The sequence below is a fragment of the Mastigoproctus giganteus genome, chromosome 3, assembly GCF_048544385.1.
Source record: "Mastigoproctus giganteus isolate SK-2022 chromosome 3, ASM4854438v1, whole genome shotgun sequence".
NCBI classification, from domain to species: Eukaryota; Metazoa; Arthropoda; class Arachnida; order Uropygi; family Thelyphonidae; genus Mastigoproctus; species Mastigoproctus giganteus.
This window is the reverse complement of record NC_143577.1, coordinates 232,293,027-232,310,161: the sequence shown is the minus strand read 5'-3', so window position 1 is coordinate 232,310,161 and position 17,135 is coordinate 232,293,027. Positions and strand designations below refer to the sequence as shown.

The 17,135-nt window shown below is 34.2% G+C and overlaps 1 protein-coding gene across 2 annotated transcripts in view; it reads left to right on the top strand.

The window, feature by feature from the left end:
- Positions 1-17,135, top strand: part of LOC150088840 (uncharacterized) — a 194,647-nt gene that overhangs the window by 69,789 nt on the left and 107,723 nt on the right. For both annotated transcript variants that reach the window (XM_090369699.1, XM_090369698.1), the window contains exons 4-5: positions 8,799-8,912; positions 14,405-14,526. In XM_090369699.1, the coding sequence (XP_090225825.1) occupies positions 8,799-8,912; positions 14,405-14,526 (236 nt within the window). The remainder of the gene's footprint in view (positions 1-8,798; positions 8,913-14,404; positions 14,527-17,135) is intronic.

The window sequence follows — 17,135 nt, the reverse complement described above, 5'->3', positions numbered from 1 at the left end:
CATTGAAAACTGCTATTTGGGTTTGCTTAGTTGTTTGCAGACTTATATATTTTTTAGTTTTATGTTAATTTTTATTCACTGTTTATTGTAACAGATCAGCTGTTTGATTCAGTTTTGGTTATGTGATCTAAATAAGATTGTTGTTGTGTTGAAAGCAGATAGTTCTAAATTTATATTTCAACAGGAGTTTTTGATTTTCATGAATATTGCCCCTGCAGATGCAAAAGCTAAAGATGCTAGAGCCTTGACCAAAGGCTTTATACTGAAATATACACAGACCATCACTTGTTAACTAAAGAAGATAGTTTGAATTTTATAGATTTCACATATGGTTTGTCTGGTTTCTAATTTTAAGGGGATTTTTATCAAATGATTAGAAAGTATAGGAGCCTGTCCCACCCCTTATCATGGAGATTTTTATGGATGGCCTAGAGTAGGGGTTCTCAACAGGGTCGATGAACCTTTAGGGGTATTTTGCAGGTCAATTAAATAAGATCTATGTTTTATTATTATATTTAATTTTTTTTTATACATTTTCCTTAACTAAATTCATTTATTTTAAAATTTTCATATTGTTCAGAAGTCTGGTTTAGTGTTTTTGTCCAGCTAGCAAGTTGTACAATGTAATACGGGGCCCTTTAGGCCTGCCTACTGTTCACATGAACACTACGTGACCATCACATGCAGTTTCTCTTGTTTCAGTGATCAGAGTTATAGTATGGATTTAGAGTGCACGAATAAGGTCGAAATTTAAACATACATTAGTTTTATGTTTATTTTATGGTAGATACAGTTTATAAAAATATATTAATTTGTGCGAATAGTTGTAAGTATATATATATATATAATAATTATTTGTCAGATGTGATTGCTTCATTATTTTTGATTATTTTTATTTAATTTTAAGAATTTAATAAATATGTCAGTACCAAAAAGAAAGTGCTGGCAGTATTCCCAAGAATATTTAAGCTTAGGGTTTATTTCTATGCTGGGAAATGATACAATGCCTCTATGTCTCATCTGTGAAAAAACATTTACTAACGATGCTATGAAGCCATCAAAGATGAAAGAGCACATTGATTAAAAACACATTTCTTTTTAAAAAAATTTAAAAGAAAAATTTCTTTTACATTCAAAAACGGGACTTAAGTCAGTTTTTAAATCATCCACTTCTAAAAATGTTGAAGGTGGAATGGAAGCATCTTACAACATATCACTTTTAATTGCAAAAGGAGGATATCTCATACAGTTGGTGAAAAATTAATTTTACCTGCAGTAAGAGAGGTAATAAGTACTGTAATGAAGATAGACCCAGATCTAATATTAAAAAATATTCCACTGAGTAATAACACAGTGCAACGTCGCATCAATGAAATGGCCAAGGATATTAAAAAGTCTATTATTTGATCTGCAAACAAATAAATTTGCCATTCAGTTAGAGGAGGCAACTTTCGGAAGAATGAGCATATTGATGATTTATGTTCGCTATTATAGCCCAAGAAAAGAAGAATTTCTTACTGCTGAGCAATTAGACTTACACGACAGGTGAAATTATTTTTGATTGTTTTGAAAAATTTTTAGACAAATATAAAATACCTATTTCCAATATAATTGCGGTGGCTTGTGATGGAGCACCTGCAATGATTGGTAAATATAGAGGATTTCTAACTCATCTGAAGAAAAAAGTCCAGAATGTTCAAACAGTTCATTGTGTTTTGCACAAACAACATTTAGTTGCAAAAAAAATTAATAAAAAACTTCACGATCTAGATTTGTGCATAAAAACTATAAATATTATAAAAAAATTGAAATCTTTAAATGATTGTCTTTTTGCACAATTGTGTGATAGCAATGACGAAATATATAATAATTTGTTGTTTCACTCAGATGTGCGCTGGCCGTCCAAAGGCGATTGTTTACAGAGATTAGTTGAAATTTCGATACAGTTGTAGAATTTTTCCTTCAAATTGATGAACTTATGGGAATGCAATTATTAGATTTAAAAAGGCATATATTTTACTTAGCAGATATGTTTTCCCAATTTAGCAATATCCAAAATAAGTTACAAGGAAAAGATATTAATCTTATTCAAGCGTAGACAATTATTCTTGGGTTTCATTCTAAAATTGATCTTTTTTTATCCTCCCTAAACCAATCAGATTTTCATTATTTTGAAAATTTAAGACAACTGTCTATTCTCGAAAAAGATAAATTTCTGCTGATGATATACTATTATATACCGATTATTTGAAAAAATTGAAAGAAAATATGAATGTTCGCTTTAAATATCTCGAAAACTTGGATGTACAAACGTGGATTGTTGAGCCATTTGAATGTGACATAACTGGAATAGATATTTCTTTACAAGAAGAATTAATTGAAATTAGAGAAGATCTTGAATTAAAAGTTTTGTTCAAAACAAATGGATATGCAAAATTTTGGAATTCAAAAAATATACGGCAAAAATGCCCAGGATTAAAACATATTTGAACCCTTATTATCTCCACTTTATTTAGTGGAGACAGGTTTTAGCCACCTGAATAATTTATTAAGAAAAAGTAGAAGTAGATTAAATATATCAGAACGCAGAGATTTACGAATAATATTAAGTAATTTTTAATCAAACATTATATCTAAAACATCAACATCTCAATAATATAAATATATTATTTTCTTTTATTTTTATATACTTTTTGTACTATTGTTCATAAATATTTTTTTTACGTTTCCTATTTACTATTACTGACTTCATACTTGTATGTAATATTATTTTGTACAATAAATTATTATTGGAACATTTTGTTTATTTCAATCAGTTGAACAAAATTTTATTAGAACTAACATAATACACCACTGATTAAAAAATCCAAACACTTATCATAATTATCTTGAAATTTTTAACAATATGTGTTTTGGGTGCTATATAGAGGGAAATGCCCACTTTAAGAATCCTGTTTGTTTCCGTTGAAGATAATTAGGCTTTTAAAAAAGTCAAAAATTTTGTGTTGAAGACTAAAAAAAAAAGTTGGCTAAGGTAAAGAAAGCCCACACGAGAAGCGTGCAAAAGTTCGATGAAATTTACTGGTAAAAGTACTTTGCCAAAACAGCATTTGTATTGTTGCTCGTTCGGTAAACAGGCGCTGGGTGTTATCGGTCTGGAGTAGTAGAATCCCACGGGAGCTTGAAACCCTCCCGAAGTGGAGAGAGGTAACCTGACCTTTTTTCTTTAGAAGCACTAATTGAATCACGAACAGAGTCATATTGGAAGTTCTGGCGTCGTAAAAAAATGTTCATAACATAGTTTCACCGGTAAACTTTTTCGAAGTTTGCCGTGCTTCTTGTGTGGGCTTCCTTTGCCTTTTTTTTCTTAATAAATAATTTATCCACCAGTGATTCTAAAGAAAAAAGGTCAGGTTACTCCCTCCGCTTTGGGAGGGTTTCAATCTCTCATGGGATTCAATTTCTACTGTATGTTTGCTGAGCGAGCAACAATACAAATGCCGTTACGGCAAAGTACTTTTACTGGTAAATTTATCGAACTTTTGTGTGCTTCTCATGTGGGCTTTCTTTACCTTCGCCAAAATTTTAAAATTCTACTCGTACATAGATTGTCCTTCCATCTGAACAAAATCCAAATTTAACACTTTTATATGGTATACACATATCGTTTTAGAGTTATAGTAATAATTAAGTTTTAAAGGGAAGGGGGCGTCGATGGAAAATTTTTTTTCTTGTAAGGGGTCGTTGCTTGAAAAAGGTTGGGAACCCCTGGCCTAGAGCCATCCATATGTAACAAAAATATAACAATTTTCTCATGTCATAAAAAAATATAAAGAGCAAAATTAGCAAGTAATTTTTATTGTTGTTATAAAAAAAGTGACTACTTATAAGTTTTTAATGAGAACTATGTGCTATAATTCTGAATGCAATTACACTTTTGGTTTTAGCATTAGGATTGATAGTGACAAATGATACAAGAAAACAAGCTTGTACAGTATCAGCTCAAAAAAAAAAAAAATAAAACTTATCCATTCCCAACAATAGTTGAATTTATTTAAACAATAAAACTTTCAAAAAATGATGGAAGTCTTTTCCAGCAATCAACCACTTAGTGGCTAAAAGAAAACTTTTGCACATCTATTCTGCAACTGTCCTTCCACAGTTTGCATTTATTCCCCCTCACATCTGTAGTGTGAGCAAGAGGAAGAATCCCATCAGCATTGAGCATGCTCAATTATTCAAAGCCTTAAATCTTACCCAAATCACCTGACAAGTGTCTAATCTCTAGACACTGCAATTTGCAGAAATGAAGCCTTTCTTGGTAAGATTACCCCTTTGTTCCCCTCACCAATCTTATTGCCATTCTCTGTACTCGTTCCATCAGCTTTACTTCCTTATTAAACGACACCTCCAGACTTGTATGCATTAGCCTAATGATTGCCTCAAAATCAATGATTAGGCCTCAAGATGTGGCCTAATCATTGCCTTATACAATGGGATAATCACATCCTTAACCCTGCTCAGTGACCATATCTGACGGCACAATTATCCCCAGGTCTTTTTCATTTTCCACTAACCTGAGTGTAGTACCACACAATTGGTATGTTACTCTCAGGTTACTGCCACCCACATGCAGTACTTTGCATTTGTCAACGTTCAACTTCAATTGCCATTTCTCAGACCATCTGCCTAACTTTTCTAGATCCTGTTGCAGTAGCATACCATCATTCCTGTCATTAAGCACCCTGCAAACCTGGACGTTAAGCCTGATATGCCTTCATCAGTATCACTGATAAATATGAATTTGATAATATAAACCAGAGCTATGCTGCTCAATACGTTCTACATTGATTTCAATATTTGTAGAAGAATAAGAGAAATTTACCTCAATATGATACGTAGAACACTTCCATATGCTACTCTCCAGAAATTAAACCGAAAATAGCATTAACGCAAAATAATTACATTAAAAAATCAATGGAACACAATTAAAAAAATTTTTTTTAAATATTAAAAGTTTAACGTAAATTTTGAAAAATGATTTTGCATTCTATCTTGCGTTTTTTAGTTGCCCATCTGGGAACACTGTTTTGAAAATCGTTTTTCAAAATTTACATTAAACTTTTTTCATTTTTTATTTAATTTTTTAATTGTTTTCAATTTATTTTTTAATGTAATCATTTTGCGTTAATATTATTTTTGTTTTAATTTCTGCAGAGTAGCATACCAAAGTGTTCTACATATCATATTGAGGTAAATTTCTCTTATTCTTCTACAAACATTGATAAATATAGAAAACAACAATGGGCCCAACAACAAACTCTGGGGGTTCAGTGTTAGGCCCATTGTTTTTAAAATTAGTCCATGAAGAGCAGTGTCCATTGATTACCACTCTGTCTTCTCCCACTCAACCATCCCTTTATCCATAGCAGCAACTTGCCATTTATGCCACAGTACTACAGTTTGTACAGCAGTGTTTTGTGTGCAACAGTATCAAAAGCTTTCTTGAAATCCAGGTATATATATAAAAAAATTTTTTTTTTTTTTTTTTTTTGCATCCAGTTTCTTAAAATAATTCTTCTCTATCTTGTGTTTTTTAGTTGCCCATCCTGGGAACACTGTTGTCTCACCAGTGGTGATGACAGTACCCGAGCTTAGGCTCTTTAGAAAAGACTACCTATGTCCACAAAGTCAACCTGAAGTAACTAATATCTTTTTTAATATCGTGCATTAGGTGAATCCATTATTCATTAAAAACTCGAGGCACTGCTGGGACAATGTCAGAACTATATGGTTCCATCATCAGAGAGCAGGCAGCCCTATTATCAAAGTTGTGTCAAGCAGTGAATTGAATTGTAATGATAGGGGTTGATTGGAAGCAAACTTCTGATTGTAAATGTAATTAACTTCACATGTATATTAATCCCCTATTAGTTAAGCTGTGGGAGCCCAATATTGCAATATAATTAAGGAATGGGATGTTACTTCAATGCATATTATTTCAAAAAAATTGAAATAGCTTCTTAAAATAATGATTCTCTGCTTTGTTTTTCAATCCACCATTTGGGGAAGTTGTTGCTCCTTCATTGACACTTGGACTTAGGTTCTATAGAAATGATTACATATGTTTACAAGCCCACCTAAAGCAGCACCTCCGTAGCCAGGTGGGAAGGAGCAGCAGTGCATAGCACACGCTTCTTGATTAGACCGGGGTTCGAGCCCGTCACCACCAAATACGGAGGATGAGGAAAGGTCAGGGAATGACCACCGCATTTCTCGGAGCAATATGGCCTTAGTTGCTAATGCTCCTAAAAACCAAATAACAAACAAACAGCCCACCTAAAGTAGCTAATATTGTTTTCAATCAGATAAAATTGTCCATTAGGCAAATCCATTATTCAGTTAAAACTCAGGGCATTGCTCTGACCTGTTATCTATTAGAATAATGCAAAGAAGTTATTTTAGTTTTTGCAACAACCTGCATTGAAGTAGCATCAGGTCTCTTAATCATATTCTAATGTTGGATTCACACAGCCTGTTGAATAGGGGTAATGATGGTACAAAATATTTTCAAAGCCAGTCACAGCAGTGCTTTGAGTTGATAATGGATTTGCTTAAAAGCGATATTTATCCGATTAAAAACAGTATTAGTTACTAAGTTGATGATGGGGACATACACTCAATGATCACTGAATTATTATCACCTACCTAATATCATGTTGAGCCACCATTTACATGGATAATAGCCGCTATTCATGTAGGCATTAACTCTGCTAGATGTCTGAAGATGTCTATAGGGATCTGCAGCCTTGTTGCCTGCAAGGCTTTCCACTTTTAAGAATAGATGATGGTTGCGTGTCCATATACTCCCATTTTGAAACATCTGATATGGGTTTAATTGGATTTGGGGGCCAATCAAGATAGGTAATATCTTCACTGTGTTTCTCGAAATACTCGTGCACAGTGTGGGCCTGATGACATGGTGCATTATTGTCTTGGATGGTTCTGTTTCTGTCTTAGAAAAAATGCAACATGGCAGGTTGGCCTAAGAGCTGCCAGTGGATCTCACCAGTGAAATATTGGTCCATATGCACCAGGGAGGCCTAGTCCTTGCCAGCAAAACATTCCCCATATTAAGTAACCACCACAACACTGCCTGGATAGTGAGCACCATGCTTGATGGATCCATGGACTCGTGGTGCTTGCGGCACACATGAAGATGTCCATTGGTGTGTAGCACCAAGTATTTGGACTCTCCAACCAGTCCTCCAATGTGTTGTTGGTACCACAGTATTTGCCATTAACAATGATCAGCAGTAAGGAGAGAGAGGGTGTCTCTTGAGTCTTCTGCATTGGAACTCCATATGTCTGAGTGTGTGATGCATCATCATTTGGGATATTATTCTTGCATTCCCCATATTGTATTGTGATGTCAACTGTCACACATTGACCCCCATACAAAGTACTGCACCCTTCGTTCACCACAAACTCCCACCTTGTGTAATTCTTTACAGTTCTGGGAGGTGGTTTGACCCATTTGACACCATTCTTTGTACACCTTAACCACAGTGGGCCATAAACAATCAACAAGTGCTGTGTTTTTGATATGGAGTACTTGACACACAAGCTCCCACAGTCATGTCCTTTCGAAACTCCGTGATATCTTTACTACATCCCATAACTGCTACTTTATCACTTTGACTTGTGCGACCAAATGGAAATTACCACTGCTCTAGCATACAAAGCTGATCAGCTTTTTATACTGCAAGTTATGCGGCATAGTCCATTACAGATGAAGTGGTCATCATTCCGAGATCACTGAATGAATGTAGTTTTTCTAAAGAGCGTAAGCCCAAGTGCTATCACTGTTACTGGAGGGACATAGCATTCCCAGACAACTGACTGAAAAATGTAATGAAGAGAAGTAGTATTTAAAGAAGCCATTTCAGTTTTTTGCAATAACCTGCATTGAAGTAGCACCATATTCCTCAATTATGTAGTACTGCACCAAATAGACCCTCCTCCTTACTTAATTTATAGATAGCATTTTTAATAACTCAACTAACAGGCTTGTTCTCTGTGGTAGTTTAGTGGTTTTGCTACTTTCACTCATTTGGTGGAAGGGTCTGGGTTCGAAGCATGTTAAGACTGGAAGAATTCTTAAAGGCCTCTTCAATCAGAGATATGTTTAGCTGACATCAAGCAGAGGGTGTAGTTTTTTCCCTGTGAGTTATTTCGAGTTTTTCAGGCTGCACACCATGCAAATTGGACCGTGAACATACTGCTACAGACATAACAGACTAAAGAAAAATGGCCTAAGATGCTTGTTTATGCTCCATAAAACCAATAACAGTTGAAAGGTTTAGCACCGCTTCCCCACCAGAACTAGCAAGAACATGGAAAAATTGTCACATCTCCTTAGGTTTATAAAATCATTGACAGGACTGTTCATTGGCACAACACTCAGGGCTCCTTTGTGAGAAATTGAGACCATAAGAAAATATGGAAAGATGTTACTCTAGTCCTCTGGATAATGAAGTTGTTGGTTATTATCTTTCATTTCTACAAAATTTACTGCATTTTATTGCTTTATTCTACTATTAAATTGTATTTTTTATGATTTTTATCTGTATTTTCATTCATGCCAAATTCATGGATGTTAAGTGATTTCATAAATATGTTTAATTTTGTCTATATGATATTATGGTAAATATACCTATTTTAATTTTATGATTTGTTTTGTTTTTCTGTTTAGATGACATTGCTTTATTTAAAGTAATTTCTCCTTTTTGAAATAGGTTTCAAATGCATTCCCATTAATTGCAACAAAAAAACCCAAGGTCCGAAAAAAGCAAAAACAGCGCAGGAAGTCAGGAGTGAAAAAAAGTGTTCGCGATTCTGAAGAGAGTCGGGTAATATTGTACATTATAATTTTTTTGATAATATAAATGGTCATTCACATGAAAACCACAAAAGTTAAATAAAAGTTGTATTTCACAAACAACAAGGAAACTATGTTTGTCAATTTATGTAATCCTCATTACATTTAGTGCATTGTTCTAGTGCTGCACAATTATATACATTGCTCAAAAGAAGTTTGTATTTGGTATTGAAACCATTCATGCATTGTTGTTTTGACCTCTTCCTCTTCAGCAGCCATATGCTGAGAAACATTTGTTTGCATTATTCTGAAATGGAAAATAGAAGCACAAAAGCAGAAGGCAAAAAGAGAAACACATTTGTAGTGCCTCGTCATCAGCACATTTCATTTAATAACTGGGTAAGCTACACATACCACTTCCAAAATTATCAAAGTAAGTAAAACTGTGTGTATATTTAGGAAGTTAGCTAGAGGAATAATTGCTAATCTCAAACTGGTGATTACTACACAACAGATAATTTTCAGATGGGCCTGTTAAGCCCAAGCACCACTGCCAAGACAATTTGGATAACTAATTTACATTTAATAATTTGAAATGAATTTCCTTACTTCCAACCATCATTTCTACCATCAGATTTTTGCTTATTTTTGTTTCACTTTAATTTCATCTATGGTGAAACTCTTATATGGAATTGCTACACTTCTTTTTTTAACTTGCTGAATGATAACAGTGTGCTGTGGTTGCTAAATCTCATATTCTTCTAAATGTCACTTGTAAATGGCTTATGTATGGCCAGTATATTGTCGATGTAATTGTTTCCTGTATCACTGCATTCTGAACATCTCTAGATGCACCTCTTCCAAGGAAACAATTTTAACAGTCTGAATGTGTGCAGTTATAGTGTTATTGTCTAAACAAAAATTATCAATTTTATATTTGCTATATTATCAATACAACTTACTTTGAAGCAGGTCCAGTGGATTTTATGATTGGATGAAACCTGGATCAACCACCTCCAACCAGAGAGGAAAAGAACAGTAGAACAGTATAAGCAATCGAAGTACCCCTCATCTCTAACTCAAAGAAGGCAAAGTCCATTCCCTCAGATGGCCAAACCCTCTTCAATCCCAGAAGACTGATACAGTCAAGGTGATTGCATCAGTTTTCTAGGATTCTGAGGTTTGTTGTTTGTAAACTAAATAGGAAAGGGCCAAACCATCATAGGGGAGTATTATTCTCCATTTTTGCACAAGTTGTATGACAATATCAAGGCTAAGTGGCTTGGATAACTCACAAAAAGAACCATCTTTCACCAGAAAAATACACCAGCACACTGATTATAGTGGTTGTAGCAGGAACAGTTTTTGGTTATGGTTTTTTCAGCATGTGCCTCAGTCACCATTATTGGATTTCCACCTTCCCCAACTTGAAATAGCATTTGGCTGAGACTTTTTTTTCACACAGATTACAATGTAACTGCCATTAATGACATTTTGAAGGATTGGACGAAACCTTCTTTGAGAAATAGTGGTAAAGATGTATCACTATGAAGAGAGATTATATAGAAAAGTAACAGGTATTTACCATTCTTTTATGCCTCTTTCATAATTAGGCTCGAAATTATCCAGTTTTCCCTCTTGTTATCACATGCACTAATTAAAAAGTAAATGATTAAACAAAGTTACGATAAATCTTATATTAACTTGTGAACACCAGCAAAATATAAAGCTGTCGATAATAAAACGTCTCTTTATTTATTACTTTTTTTTTTTTTTTTTTTTTTTTTCAACTTTAGCATACCAGTTTAAAAGTTGTATAAATATAATGAAATATATTTTTGTTATTTAGTCTAATTAATTACAGGACTGCCAGTGTATATACACAATATTTTGTTCATATAAGGGAACTACAACAGTAGTGTAAAAGTCATTGATTTAATTGTATCTTATACTGTGACTACCTTGAATAAGTAATGCTTCACCAATGGAGAAGACTATTGTTACTTATTCTTGGGAGGATATGATCATCCAGACAGCACTGTTTCAGGGCTTATTGGCTTATCCTCGGTGGGTGGGTAGGTACCCCAGTGTTGCAATCATGTGAAGTATAATTCCCCAATATGAGAGATGCCAAATGGTGTACATAGTAATAATACTAGAAAAATAAATGCACAAGGCGTAATAAACTACGAATTTGAAGTTCACTTCAGAACTGCCAGTGTATATACACAATATTTTGTTTAAAAGACTGATTTAATTGTATCTCATATTGTGACTACCTTCACAACAAGTTACCATGATATTGCACTACCTCGAATTGTAGTTCACTACTACAAACAATATATTGTGATTATACACTGGCAGTTCTGTAGTCAATTTCAAATTCATAGTTTATTATGCCTTATGCATTTATTTTTCTAGTATTAGTCTAATTAATAAATGTAAACAATGCTTAAATTATACATGCAATCCAAAATATAGGTGAACCAATATATATGAAGCCAATATAAAAGTATCTATATAAGAAACACTTAAGTTTCATTATTCAGGTTGTTTAAAAATTTGATTAGATCATTAAACATAACAATGCATCTTTGTTTATATTAGTATAACTGCAGTTACCAAATTGGGCTTAAATATGAACTGTAATTTGGATGCCTACTAATTACAGTGAAATCAGAATGACTTGTATATAAAACTAAAGTTTCATGACCACTTAATACAGATAAATTATTTTAATACAGGAATCCCTCGATTAGCACGGGTTCGATTAGCACAAGACTCAAATTAGCGCGGTTTATAATTAGCTACCAATTTTTGATTAGTGCGGTATTTAGGCTTGGCCTAGGCCTAAAGAAACTGAAGCTGGTGATGCTACAAAAGTCAGTACTAAGCTATGAATCTAAATACACTGCTAAAGTATGCATAACATTATAGAAATACATCGCTTGTTTTCTTAGTGAGCACGCAGCTCTGTTCACAAAAGGGAATTACTGTTTATTTCGCGTCGTGTCTTACCTTTTCCATCGAGAAATAAAAATAAATAAAAATGAACGCAAGATAGTGTGGGAAGCTAGTTTGTTTTTCTACCATAAGAAAATAAAAAGAAACGGATTATTTCAAATGTGTATTGTTACAACAATTGAAATATTTTCTAACATTATGCACTCTGAAGGACAACACCGGCCGCACCACATTTATTACGTACATGCAGATCAGTTGTTTTTGCATTGCATGTTGATGTGCATACTAATTAATTACATTAATTTCTGTTACATTTTTTTATATATTATGTAATTATTAACTATGGATAAAAGGAAAAGTGTATCTGATAGTGCTTCTGGTAAAAAGAAAAGAAAAGTGATAATGTTAGATGAAAAAATTGATGTCATAAAAAGATTTGAAGAAGGTGATAGTAAAATACAAATTTCTCAACATCTTGGAATGCCTGAATCAAAGGTTCGGACAATTTTAAGTAAAGCCAGTGCATATAAGGGAAAAGGTAAGCTTGCTTCATCGTCAGCACGCACACAAACCACAAGAAATAGAAGTGTTACGATGATTGAGATGGAACGTCTTTTAGCCATTTGGATAGAAGACTGCAATCAAAAAAGAATTCAGTCTGCACAATGACCATAAAAACAAAAGCCTTGAGTATTTTTGCAATGTTAAAGGAAAAGTCAGCAATAGAAAACTTGGGTAGAGTGGTAACTGAAGAAAATGTTCAAGCAAGTTCTTCAAAAGACAAAGTGATTGAAGCGGAAACAGAAGAAAATTTCACTGCCAGTAAAGGCTAGTTTGAACATTTTAAGAAAAGAACAAGACTGCATAATGTTGCATTAACTGGAGAAGTGGCAAGTGCAGATAAAGATGTAGCCATGAAATATTCCAAAATTTTAAAGAAAATTGTTGATGACGGCTGCTACACAGATCAACAAATATTTAATGTTGATGAAACAGGCCTTTTTTGGAAACAAATGCCAAAAAAAAAACCTTTCTAGCAAAAAAAGAAAGGGCTCAACCAGGCTATAAAGTTTCCAAAGATAGAATAACACTTTTATTGGGAGGCAATGCAGAAGGCGATTTGAAATCAAAACCCATAGTTATCTATAGAAATGAAACTCCCAGATCTTTCGGTAAAGGTTTTAATAAAGCAAGCCTACCTTTTGTTTGGCACTCTAATAAAAAAGTTTGGGTCACGAAAGCTTTATTTTTGCACTAGCTATTTTTGTCCAAAAGTTAAGGCCTACTGTGAAGAAAATAATCTTGCATTCAAAATTTATTAATTTTAGACAATGCCCCAGGCCACCCACCAGCACTTTCTGATTTGTGTGAAAACTTATTATTTTATTATTATTTAATGAAAGTTGTTTTATTATTTCCAAATATAACAAGTCTTTTATGGCCTATGGATCAAGGCATAATCGCTACTTTTAAGGCCTATTATTTACGCAGAACATTTGTGCAAGCAATTGAAGCAACAACTGGAGATGGTGCAGTTTATTTAGTTGAATTTTGGAGAAATTACAACATCAAGAAAGCAATAGACAATATTCATGAGTCATGGTCTGAAGTAACATCCAGCAATATGAGGTGCCTCCATGGGCAAAAGCACCAGTGCATAGCACATGCTTCTTGATTAGACCGGGGTTCAAGCCTGTGACCAAATACGGAGGATGTGGAAAGGTCAGGGAATGACCACCGCATATCCCCGGAGCAATATGGCCTTAGTTGCTAATGCTCCTAAAAACCAAATAACAAACAAACAAACAACCAGCAATATGAGAGCAGTTTTGAAGCATATTTTGCCACATTGTGCAAATGATTTCTGTAGCTTCATTCATGTCAACACTATTATTGATGAAATAGCAAATATTGGAAGAGATCTAGGCCTTGATGAAATCAACAACAGTGATGTTCGCAAATTGCTGGAATCACATTCAGAACAATTAAGTGATTCTGACCTACTTAATATTGATGAAAAACGAGCATATGACGAGGCAGAAATTTGCGAGGTTGAAAATGTTGAAGAAGAGAAGTTGACATTAAAGGAACTTGAAAGAATATTTCATGCAGCTGAAAATTTGAAACAACTAATATCATGGATGCAGACCCAGATATCGAGCGCAGTATCCAAATTCACAGGAACACTGAAAAAGATGTGTATCCACACAAGCAAATTTATGATGAAAGGAAGAAAAAAAAGTCTGTGCAAACCAGCTTTTTGAAATATTTTACAAAGAAATAAAGTGTTATATATTGTAATTTTTTTAATTTCAATAAACTTTTGATTACTGTATGCAAATATTTATAATTATCCTTTGCTTTTGTACTACTGTACATTAAATTGCCATAAAAAACATTTTTAAAAATATTGATTGGTATATTGTAGGTCTTGGAACGAAATTAGGCTATTTTGTATTGATTATTAACTTCGATTAGCGCAGCATTTTCGCGGAACCAGTTAATTGCGCTAATTGAGGGATTCCTGTATATTTAAAATTATTATTATTTTTATTTTAGACCCTGTTAAAAGTGCGTGAGCCTATGCTTACAGATCCATCACTTCCACAAGGATGGACTAGAAAAGTTGTACAAAGAAAATCTGGCAAGTCAGCAGGACACTATGATGTCTATATTATTAGGTAGGCTTTTAGTTTTAAAAAAAAAAATTAAAACTAAATTTATGGTCTTTATATATAATGCAATAATAAGTTTCCTTTAGTAATGATAATTATTTCTTATTTCCTGTTCCTTTAATTGTTGATTAATTGATTCAGATGATTAAGTAAAATGTATAAAAATATTGTTTGCTTTTTGATTTTTTATATATCACTGAATGGCTGTTTTAAAAATAATCCAAATGAATCATCAGTAACAATTTAGGTAACTGAATTCTAATAATTTCTTTCATTGCAAGAGTCACTGAACTTGCAGTATGTGTAGAGGTATTACTATTAACAATTGCTCAACTGTGATAAATTTAAATTGAAAAAGGGTGATTGCAGGATTGATGTGTTAAAACTTCCTTTCAGCCAGAAAGTGATTGTTGCAACAAACTTCTATCTGGTGTTTTGAAAATGGGTAGTTTGAATAAATTTAAGGAAGGATTAGACAAATTATTAGAAGGGATGCATAGTTGAGATGGGTAGGGGTTTTTTTTTTTTTTTTTTGGGCTGATGCTGTTTGAGCTTGCTTCCTTGCATCATTTGTCACTCATAACACTAAACTACTAATGGAAGGAATCAAGGGTGTAGCAGATGTTTTGATGAATTTTTCTGTCAAGGTACAGAAACTGATTTTTCTTGTGAAAATTTAAATCTGTGATAAATAATATAAGCTAGAATGGTTAATAGAACATTGTTAGTTGTATTTTTGTGAACAATGTTATTAATTCAGGAGCAGGCATGCTGGTGAACTTTTTGTTCACTACACCAGCTTGAATATTAAATTTAAATATCTGTTACAGTTATGCCAGTGAAATTCACCATGAGGGACAAAATTTTTAAACTAGGCTATTATTAAAGAGTAACAATACAGCGTATCCAGTGACAAAATTTTTAATAACTAAGTATGGAGCTTTCAGGGTAAATGAACCCCTTCTTCAGCAAAAGACTTATACAAAAATACTAACAAAAGATAGACGTTAGAGATAGAATTAAAATAAAATAAATACCAAGTGAGTTGCACGTACTCTAATGCACACATGGCTGTGTGATTGAACATTATTCACTAGATTAGCGTTCTTTGTTGATGCACGGACGAGTGTGGGTTTGCTGCCAGCGCTTGTTGAGTTTCAAGACTGTTGATTCCAAGATAGGGTGTGGCCTCATACTCTTGCAGCAATTCAAGGCTTTTGGGCAGCATGATATGTTCAACGATTATAGCCAAAGGCAGTGACGGAAGTGTCAGGATTGGTCGATCACTTCACAGTCATGTTTGGGGTTAAGATCATGATGTGTTGACCAGAAATGTTCTGCAATTGCTGAGTCGTCAGCACCTAGGCGAATCGATCTGTCATGTTCTGCAAGGCGATCCTAAAGGCATCTAGATCTCTCCCTTGTATAGCAACTGCTGCAGTCATTGAAAGTTACTACTCCACTACGTAAGAGAGGGGTGATGGAAGTCTTAACGTTCAAAACCATAGAACGTAAGCTCCTACCAGGGAGCTGTACTCATTTTATGTTGTAGTCGTGGAGGATTTTAGAAATCTGGTCCAACCTGTCCGGATAGTAAGGAATATCAGCAGTAGGTATCTTGTCACGTGGGGATGACGTTGTCAGATGGGTCATAAGCTCTTATGCTTATAGCAAGAACTTGTCTAATTTATGGGTTGGGTACCCACAATTGATTAGGTCAGTTCTTACTCTTGGTGCATCTAGCTTCCTCTGAGCTGGAATGGCTCCAAGCTTGAGAGAATAGAGTGCGTGCAGTGCTGTTTAGATGGCAAGGGGCGTGGGCTGATCTGTATTTGGTAAACTGCCTGCATCACATTGGCTTATGGTACACCGAGGTTTCCAGGTGTTGCCCCACTCGTTTTGCTAGAACATCCAGGAATGAAGGGACCCATTCACTTCTAACTCTACAGTGAACTGGATGAACAGCGAGAAGGAGTTGAGGTACTCTAGCGGTGCTGTCTATGAACCACATGGGATGATGGCAAAGATATCATCGACACATCTGCACCACATTGTAATCGGTACAGCGGGCTCAGGAATATCTGTTCCTCTAATTCCTCCATAGCGATGATGGAGGAATCACCATCATCGCTATGGAAGAAGCCCAGAAGAAAAAATCTGGAGGAGTTAAATCTGGATAGTAAGAGGATCAAGAAATGGGTTCTCTTCATCCAGTATATTGCCCTGGAAATACATTATTCAGGAATTCTCTAATTTCCTGGCTCCATTGTGAAGGAGTGCCATCCTTCTAAAGAATAATATTTTAGTTGTGCAATAGAGCAAATAGCTGAAGTATATATCCAATTAATTAGTGCTGCCCCTCTCAAACAACATCAAGGTTTTTAAGACCCAAATTCTTCTGTAGTTGTGCTGCCTTTTTACCATACATATTTAAAGTTGACTTGTCACTAAAAATAACACTGTTCAAATAGCTGTTGTCATTTTCAATCTGCATTAGCACATCCAAATTTTGTATGCTGTATGCAGAGAAAATTTGGATCGTGCATGTGCTGAAAGTAGACGATCAACCAATCAAAAGGCTTTTGTTATTTGTCATTACCAATCAATTTTGCTAA